At 44.9% G+C, this 10,002-nt stretch overlaps 1 protein-coding gene across 1 annotated transcript; it reads left to right on the top strand.

Moving 5' to 3' along the window:
* Positions 1-413: 413 nt before the first annotated feature.
* LOC125424875 (centrosomal protein kizuna-like) lies at positions 414-9,146 on the top strand (the record flags this gene model as incomplete). The annotated part of the gene is made up of 2 exons (XM_048482310.1): positions 414-499; positions 8,534-9,146. Coding segments are annotated over exons 1-2 (652 nt in total), but the record flags the coding sequence as incomplete, so codon positions are not given.
* Between the last annotated feature and the right edge of the window lie 856 nt (positions 9,147-10,002).

The raw sequence follows: 10,002 nt of genomic DNA, 5'->3' as shown, positions 1-10,002 counted from the left end.
GCATCTGTGGCTGGCATCTTCAGAGGATCCTCTGAAGATGCCAGCCACAGATGCAGGCGAAACGTCAGGAGAGAATGCTGCTAGAACACGGCCATACAGCCCGGAAACCACACAGCACCCAAATATTCAGTGTGTGTTATTTTTATTTTTATTTTTTTATTTTCGTATTTATATCCCGCCCTCCCCGTAAGGGCTCGACTTGTGTGTGGACTGTTAAATATTTCTATTATTATATACTGTGGTACATATTTATAATTCTTTATACTGATTCAACCAAATCCAAGAATTCTGAAATTCCACTGATCTCAGTGGGAGGGTGTAATGATTTTGCTGGTATCCCTGGCCTGTACAATCTATGTAAACAAAACTGGTTTGTTTAGTCTTAATTTATAATCTCCCTTTTTTATAGGCAGAATATGAAGGACAAATTAAGAGTAGTCTGGCACTCCAGAAAAACAGTATGTTAAAAGATGATGGGAAAGATAATGTTAACCAACTGGTAAGTGGAAAAATATTTTGATGCTGGTAAGCTACATCCAACTAAAGTCAAACATTTAACTCCCGTTGATCTTGAGGGGGAAATTAAGCACATGTTGAAGTCTCTTTTAAAAAAATTTTTTTTTATTGTATAGAATATTATTATATTTGTTACATTCAATATGTTTGTTCCAACTATACATTTTTCCTTTTTCACCCCCTCCCCCCTCTTTTCCATTGATTATTTCAAGCAAGCAGCAGAAGGTTCATTCTTCTTGTTCTCTTATTCCATGGTTCTTCGTTAAATCCGGCTTCTTCCATCCATTTTTCATACAATGTCCATAGCTTCATAATATCTTCTAGTTTCCCTTGCCATAGTGTATTTTTTGCCAGTCTCTCAAAGATCTCTAACTGAATTTGTTCCCAAATACATTCCAACCATTTTGAGACTGTCCATTTCTTGTTCATCTTTCCAGCCCAACGCCAACACTGCGTGTACTGCTCTAATCATTATTTTATACATTGGTTCCAAATTTCTGTTCACTCTTATATCATCTATTATCCCTACAATTACACATGTTGAAGTCTTAACCATTGAAAGTGAGTCTTAAAAGTGCTTAGCTCTGTCTGGATTCTACCCATAACCTTTATTAATGAGGAGTTTCTGGTGCTTTAATTTTTCCCCCCGGTTTGTTTCCAACTTCCTTGCAAAACTCTTTTAAACGTGATTCCTTGCGTCATTCAGTTTAAACTGCACAGCCTTGCTGAAAAAGCAATAGTGTAACTATTCACCATGTGGTTAGGATATAGTAAGGAACTCCCCCTTTGCAGCTTGCTCTCTGTTTGTCTTTGCGGGTTTTGTTCTAGACTCAGAAAAGTGTGGCAACAGTCTCTAAACTTGGAGTAGGAACATGCAGCATTTATAATTTTGTACAGTTTGACCTTCCCTCCACCTCCAGAAGACACAGACGCACACACACACACGCAAGCTGAAAAAAAGATTGCATATCTAAACCACAGACAAAAGCTGACAAGGAATACTTAAATATATTCTGCTATATATCTGCAGTAATGCAGGCTTCTAATCCCCCCTCCTATCTCCATATAAATGATACAGTTCAAGACCAGCGCTATTTTTCTTCCCTAAAAGCAGGAAAGCTCTTTTAGATGAAATGTCTAAAACGTCTTGTAATAACTTGGAGCATGCTGGCAAGAGTAGTCACTTGTGACTATATGTGAAACCCCCTCAGCTAGTCGATATTGTAATAAGCCAGAATGGGGAGCATCTCTCCATTATTCAGAAAAGCCAACAGCATGCTTGTCCCTTAGGCTAGAGCCTTCATTAAGGGAAGCTTACTGGCGGAAAGCTGGGAACAGATGATAACAGGATATGATTTTCATATTTAATGCATTCCTTGGAAGAGTGTGTGTGTTGCAGATTGATAGAAGAATCAACTGCTACTTTACTAAAAGACTTTCTAGTTTGCCCTATAGCTACCGATGGAATCACTCAGCCAAGAAATTAACTTTTTCTCCTTTTACCTGCTTTATGTATCAGCTAAGCAGGCTGTCTTGCTGCCAGTAAACGTTATTATGCATTTAACTGTTTGGTATTTAAGACTCTTATCAGAAAAGAAACAGAGGCAACACTATTTTGTGCGTGTGCGTGCGTGTATGTTGTGTGTGTTTTTTTTAAATAGTGGGAGGAAGGTTTTTCATTTTTCTTTCTTCGTTGCATTAGCAGACGTTAATCTGAGTTTATAGATATTTTTTTCCCTCCATGCTGTAGATTTTAAAAAGTAGAAAAACCTTGAATTTAGGCCGTTCTTCGTAAACACGCAGAGCAATGAGCTTCACCAACCTTGACCCATATAAGTAAGCCTTCGACAAAGTGTGAATTGCATTCTATTCAGACGTATATGAAATTCTAACTTCCTTTTTCTTTTTAGAAATATGTTTGAAAAATATTTGTCATTAGAATTCTTGATTTCAAGAAAGCTGTATTATCTTGCTGCTGTTGTCACATAGTTAACCTGAATACTGGAATGCCCATAATACTGCCACACCACTATAATGTCAATTGTTGCAATAGCTTCTTAGTTATATATATATATTTACTCACTGTCTTTCAAGTTCCATGTACAGTGAAAGTATGAAAAATGTCCCGGATCTAAATAGCCCAACTGCTGCTGAATGCAGAGTTGTCCATCTCTTTGACTCCACCTCCATCTCATCACGCACTATTTGAAGGGTCCCTTCAATTAGGAGTGGCTTTTCTGGGTAAGGGCTACAGTAAGAAGAGCCTCCATATGATGTGGAAGCTCAATTTGCAAACTTCTGGATCTTATCAAACAATATATATATTGGGGTGCTGTGTGGTTTCTGGGCTGTATGGCCGTGTTCCAGCAGCATTCTCTCCTGACGTTTCGCCTGCATCTGTGGCTGGCATCTTCAGAGGATCTGAGACACATCTGTGGCTGGCATCTTCAGAGGATCTGAGAAGAAGCTCGGAAACCATACAGCCCGGAAACCACACAGCACCCCAGTGATTCTGGCCGTGAAAGCCTTTGACAATATATATATATTTAAATTACATCCTGTCCTATTTCTAAGGCGTTAGGGAGCTGATGATTTGAACCACTGATCTCTGTAGGGGGAGAAAAGCTAAGGAATAGTATTTCCCCCTGTTGTTACCTAAATGGAGGCTAGGTGGCTATACTATAGCCTGTTCCCATCAGATCTTGGAAACTAAGCAAGGTCTGGTACTTGGAAGGGGGACCACCAAGGAAGCCAGTGTACAAGAAGGTAATGGCAAACCATCTCTGCTTCTCACTTGTCTTGAAGGCCCTTGTTGGGATTACCATAAATTTGTTGCAACTTGATGTAGATCAGGGGTCTGCAACATGTGGCTCTCCAGATGTTTATGGACTACAATTCCCATCAGCCCCTGCCAGCATTGCCAATTGATGTAGATGGTACCAAAATGGTCTCTGAGTAGCTCTTTGTAGCAACCTTGGTGATTGTAAGCCGCTTTGGGAATTGTTAAAAGTTGAGAAAAGCAGGGTATAAAACAAACTCTTTGTCTTTGTCATCTTCTTTGTTGTCTTCTTCTTCTTCTTCTTCTGGATTTAAACAAGGAAACCAGCACACACTTGCGTGACCATTCAGAGGTGGACATAGTCTGTAGAAAGTTCTGTACCAGTCCACTGATGTGAACGGGATAAGCAGACTAATACAGATATTTCAGGGGGCCTTGATTAGAAAGACTTTTTATGCCCACGGGCCTTTTATTCTGCCTTTGAGGTGTTGCCCTAGATCAGGGGTAGGGAACCTGCGTCTCTCCAGATGTTCAGGAACTACAATTCCCATCAGCCCCTACCAGCATGATCAATTGGCCATGCTGACAGAGGCTGATGGGAATTGTAGTTCCTGAACATCTGGAGAGACGCAGGTTCCCTACCCCTGCCCTAGATCATAGGCGTCAAACTCACGGCCCTCCAGATGTTATGGACTACAGTTCCCATCATCCCTTGCCAGCATGATGCTGGCAGGGGATGATGGGAACTGTAGTCCATAACATCTGGAGGGCCGTGAGTTTGACACCTGTGCCCTAGATACTTCTATTATACTTTCTAGATTTTGAACCTGTAACTTTTCCCCTTTGACCTGTGGTCGAAGTGTTGTTCCATCATACTCTGTGGTGACCAAGACATTCCTTCTAGGGATAGACTGAGAAGAGGCCCAAAACTTGCCACTTGCCACACACACTGGAGATACCGGGGGCAAGATAGTTAATTTAATTCTCACCCCAGTGGTGTCTCTAGGTGCTGCTGTATCTTGCATTTGTACGAGATGGTTTGTGGTTTGCTTTTATGGGGATGAGTTGAGTATTTCACTTGAATTACCAATGCAGTAATACCAGTGACGAAGGGAGGGATAACTGCGCATGGGGCATGAACTGCCAGCGTGCCCCCCCTACCCAGCCCCACCCCCGACATGTGACTGCAATGGCGGCGCCCAGGGCAAGCTGCCTCAGATGTCCCCATAGCAGCTACGCCTCTGCGTAAGACCTCTCTTGCAACACTTATTTGTATAATTAATTGATACTATTTGTATTCCCTCAGCTTCTGGAACAGATTGGAATAGAGCTATCCAAAATATATAATATTAACATTGGATAGCATAATATTTTTGTAAGCCAGACAAGGATGTAGCTTGTGTGGGAGTTCGTGTGTGCCCAGTAGTTTATTTGTTATTTTTTTCCCCCTTGAGATGCAAACAGCTTTGGGGAACTCTACAGTTTCAGAATTGCTCCTTGCTCCGCTCCTGCAGAGTCTATCTAGTGTGCACGGAACTTGTTCATAGGATCCAAGCAGTGGTGGGATCCAAAAATTTTAGTAACAGGTTCCCATGGTGGCGGGATTCAAACTGTAGCGTAGCGCCAATGGGGCTGGGTGGGGCATGACGGGGGTGTGGCCGGGTATTCCAGGGGTGGGGCATTCCTGGGCTGTGGCAAGGACGCAGCTGCTGCGCCGGTCTTTGGGCGGGAAACGAACGCACACAGGTGCAGGCTGCCATGCACGCCGGTGCACCTCCTGCTAGATTGCTTCAAGTTCTGTGCGCTATTGCTGAGAGGAGAGGTGTAACTAAGGCAAAAATCATGTGGCAAAATCACCAATTAGTAACCCCCTCGCAGCACACACAAATAATTAGTAACCTACTCTCGGGAACCTGTGAGAACCTGCTGGATCCCACCTCTGGATCCAAGCCTATATCTTACAGTATCTTCTCGTACACTTTAAGTCAACTTACCTATGCTTTTTAACATCTATTTGAGACCACTGGGAGAGGTTATTCAGAGGATTAGGGCCCAATGTCAACAATGCACAGATGATACCCAATTCTATCTCTCAGGTTCATTGCAAGCTAGGGAGGCTGTGGGATCCCTAAATCAGTGCCTAGGATTGGTAATGAACTGAATGAGAACCAACAAGCTGAAGCTTAATCCAGACAAGACAGAGGTGTTTCTGATTTACTGTGGGCCAAACCAGGGAACAGAATGTTTCCTCTGCTGGGTGGTACATTCCCCTCAAAGGCTCAGGCCCACAATTTGAGGGTGCCCCTGAATCTGTTGCTGAGCCTGGGTAATCAGGTCTTGGTGGTGGCCGGGAATGCATTTCCCTACGTATGACTCACATGACAACTATCCTGTTTCCCTGAAAATAAGACGTACCCCAAAAATAAGCTTTAGCATGATTTTTCGGAATTTTTGGAGGTTGCTGGAAATATAAGCCCAACTCCAAGAATAAGCCCTAGTTACAGATTCCCCAGCGCAGCTGGTCTGGTCGAGTGGGGAGCACAAAATCATGGGAAAAAAATAAGACATCCCCTGAAAATGAGCCCTAATGCATCTTTTGGAACAAAAATTAATATAAGACCCTGTCTTATTTTCGGGGGAACACGGTATGTCCCTTCCTCAAGTTGTTGGATCTGACCACTGTAACACACATTGTCGCCATGTCTCATTTGGGTTTATTGTGATGCACTCCACATGAGGCTGCCTTTGAAAAGTACTTGGAAGTTCCAGCTGGTTACAAAACGAAGCATCTGGACTTCTTGCAGAAGCCGGGCACAGGGACCATGTGTACCCTGCAAAGGCGGGGTGCAAAAACTGTGGCGTAGGAAGTTAAGAGCTCGTGTATCTAATCTGGAGGAACCTGAGCTGTGGAGGCTTATCTGGGGAATTCAGATTAACCTGTGCACTCCCACACACGCCAGCTGGGTGACTTCAGGCTAGTCATAGCTTTTTGGAGCTCTCTCTGCCCCACCCACCTCACAAGGTGTTTGTTGTGAGGGGGGAAGGGCAAGGAGATTGTCAGTCCCTTTGAGTCTCCTGCAGGAGAGAAAGAGGGGATATAAATCCAAACTCTTCCTCTTCTTCTTCTTATTGTGATGCACTCCACATGAGGCTGCCTTTGAAAAGTACTTGGAAGTTCCAGCTGGTTACAGAACGAAGCATCTGGACTGCTTGCAGGAGCCGGGCACAGGGACCACGTGTACCATGCAAAGGCGGGGTGCAAAAACTGGCGTAGGAGGTTAAGAGCTCGTGTATCTAATCTGGAGGAACCGAGTTTGATTCCCAGCTCTGCCGCCTGAGCTGTGGAGGCTTATCTGGGGAATTCAGATTAGCCTGTGCACTCCCACACACGCCAGCTGGGTGACCTTGGGCTAGTCACAGTTTTTCGGAGCTCTCTCAGCCCCACCCACCGCACAAGGTGTTTGTTGTGAGGGGGGAAGGGCAAGGAGATTGTGAGCCCCTTTGAGTCTCCTGCAGGAGAGAAAGGGGGGGGGATATAAATCCAAAACTCTTCTTCTTCTAAATAAATAAACAAATAGCTTACCATGATAGTTGAATAAGAGTTTGGTTGGAACTGAATTTTTTAAAAAGCTGTGGATCAGTGACGTTTCATGGGTTCCATCCTTGGCATCTCTGGTATCTCTGGCAGAAAATTTGGGAACAGACCTTGGCCCAAAAGCAACGCTCAGTCATAGAAGGTGATATTTGGCCCTGTCGTCTATTTATGTATTCGGCAGCTTCGTGTGTTCCCGTTGGCTCGTTGTTTTCTGGTTTGGTTGGCTGCTGGTTTGTAACGGTCTTCTACAGCCTTTAAAAAGTCAAAACATTCACTGCTTCTACGCCTGCTGATTTTGGTAAGGATCTGGGATACTTACGCACAAAGTAGTCAGCAGTGTAGAATTTTATGGAACACTAGCAGGCCCAGCCATGCGTTGCTGCGGCAATTGTCCTTCTGATCACAGTCCACAACCCACACAGATGTCCATGCAGGTCCAATGATCCCCAGCATAGCCTTTTGGGGTGGTCAAATGGAATCCCTCTTTCCCTTTTCAATGCACATCGTTATATGGTGCTGTCTTGTTTTTTTAGTATAAGGTAACCCTTCCCATTCCGCAACGGAACTGTCCAGAGTGCGAATTCCGCTGTCCATGAGGCTGGTTGACACACACAGTCCTGGCTTGGTTAAGGCAGAACTGGGGCAAGCAGGCTATCCCAGTCAGGCAGCAGAGGCAAAGTGGTGAGGCGCTCAGATCGAGGCCAGCTCCCTGGGTTCTTAAAGGGCCACGTTCAAAAGAAGCGGAGCCGGTAGTGTTGGTTCGCCCCCACCCCACGGATTTTCTTAGAAGAAAAAGGCAAACTCCAGCTCGCTTTTAGTAAAAGAGAGCTGTGGCGAATATGGGTGAGGAAGTGGGTAAGTGGTGGTTGGATGTGAGGGAGGGCAGAGTGGGGTATGTGAGGATGAGCTGGATGTGTATTGTGTGGTAGCAGTGGGTGAGGCACAGAGAGTGAAAGTTACCTGCATGTGTGTGGGGGGGGACCCCACCGGACGTCTCACACGGCAAAGTGTGTATGTGTTTCACTTCCACTTGTACTGCCTAACAGTATTATCTATTTACTGTTTTCACTGCTCATCTCTGCCCATCTGCACGAACATCCTAAGCCCTCAGGCCACAGACAGACAGGCTGCACGAACATTCTAAGGGTGACAGTTAAACAGAGGCAGCTTCGTGGCCTGGTACGCCAGGAAAAAGACGTTTTACCTGGCTCAGATATGGACCTACGGTGGTTTGAAGGTCCGATTACCTGCCCGCAACAGGGAGGGACGTCCTGTGAAAATTTAAGGGCGATCCGTCCAGCAGCTTCTGAGGGAGACCATCAGGGACAAACACACTGTTAGATTTTTATATATATAGATTAGGGATACAATTTGACAGGAAGATCTTGAAGGCAAGTCCTACTGAAATAAATGGATGCTAAATAGGAGATCCTTTGGTCAATTGTGTCCACGTGTTTATGCTGAGGCAAGAGTGCCTTTCAGGTGAGGGAATAATACCTTTTAAATGGATAGCATTTTGTTCAGCTCAACTCTGTAAAGCATTAGATGGGTAATACCCATCTAATGCAGCAGCAGCAGCAGCAGCAGCAGCAGCAGCAGCAATCGTAAAATAACTGAATCCATTTCCAACTCTGTTTTTCCAGATGCCGGCAGAGGCAAGACAAGCAGGAGTTAACACCAGGACAGACATGTCAAGAGGACTGTATCACACGGCAGCCATCTTTATGGGCCGCCAAATGTCAGCTGTCTCAAGCGCTGAAGATTTCGGTGTGCTGCAGAAATCTTCCCGGCTCACAAAGAGCTTTTCAATTTCTGACCTGCCTGCACACAGACAGCCATCGCAGAGAAGCGACGTGACAGACAGCTGTGTACTACAAACTAATAGTGATCTCCAGCCCTCAAATCAGTCTGACAAAACACACGGGAAGACGTATCTGCCAGCGGGCGCCAAAATGTCAGTCACATCCGCTGTCTCATCTGAGGAGGGGGAAACGTGCCGCGTAGCAGTCGAACGCCAGGCAAATAATTGTGGTCGTAATTTAGCGGAAAGTGGAACATCTCCTGAAGTTAACTCCCCGTTGCATGGAAGATTATTTCCAGAGAACAAAAGTGATGGTTTCTGCAGATCTGTAGAAGGAACGCTGACACATAAGCACTCTGCGGTAAATGAACAGCAATCTGAAAGGCCAATCTCGCGGCCGTTTTACCCTGAGCAAGCCGTTTCTGGAAATGGATGCTCGAGAGAGAAAGTCTCAGGTACAGTGACGATGTACCTGATTTTGGGGGCTGGGGGCAGGGAAGAGAGAGAAAGCTGCTCTCTTTTTTAGTCGCATGCTTACAAAAGTGTCAGTTAGAGTGGAAGGGTCCGTGACTCCAGTCAGCAAACTCAGGAAGGTTTCAAGAGCTTTCTTTCTTTCTTTCTTTCTTTCTTTCTTTCTTTCTTTCTTTCTTTCTTTCTTTCTTTCTTTCTTTCTTTCTTTCTTTCTTTCTTTCTTTCTTTCTGTCTTTCTGTCTTTCTGTCTGCCTGCCTGCCTGCCTGCCTTCCTTCCTTCCTTCTTCCTTCCTTCCTTCCTTCCTTCCTTCCTTCCTTCCTTCCTTCCTTCCTTCCTTCCTTCCTTCCTTCCTTCCTTCCTTCCTTCCTTCCTTCCTTCCTTCCTTCCTTCCTTCCTTCCTTCCTTCCTTCCTTCCTATATATATGTTTATATTTATATACTGCCCTCCCCAAAGGCTCAGGGCGGTGTCCATCAACACTAAAACAATTTAAAACGTCAAATACATAATTTACAATAAAATAATATATAAAATACTAAAACTACAGATGGCTTCAACACCTCCTTCCCCCTTTATGTACCCACGGGAGGCCAGATGTTCTTATGGCGGAGTTGACATCATCCCGGCTGGCCAAACGCCTGGCGGAACAGGTCCGTTTTACAGGCCCTGAGGAAACTTTGTAAGTCCCGCAGGGCCCTGATCTCACCTGGAAGCCTGTTCCACCAGGTAATGTTCAACTTTATTGGAACTGTTGTCAGCCCAAGGTCCAGGAAGCCAACGCTGGCGCTTTGCCCCCTTCCCCATGTTGGGATAAGTGCTCCTGGTAGTTGGAGATTATCCC

This window comes from Sphaerodactylus townsendi, unplaced genomic scaffold (assembly GCF_021028975.2).
Source record: "Sphaerodactylus townsendi isolate TG3544 unplaced genomic scaffold, MPM_Stown_v2.3 scaffold_1280, whole genome shotgun sequence".
Taxonomy (NCBI): Eukaryota; Metazoa; Chordata; class Lepidosauria; order Squamata; family Sphaerodactylidae; genus Sphaerodactylus; species Sphaerodactylus townsendi.
The sequence above is the reverse complement of the archived record's forward strand: the minus strand, read 5'-3'. Positions and strand labels throughout refer to the sequence as shown.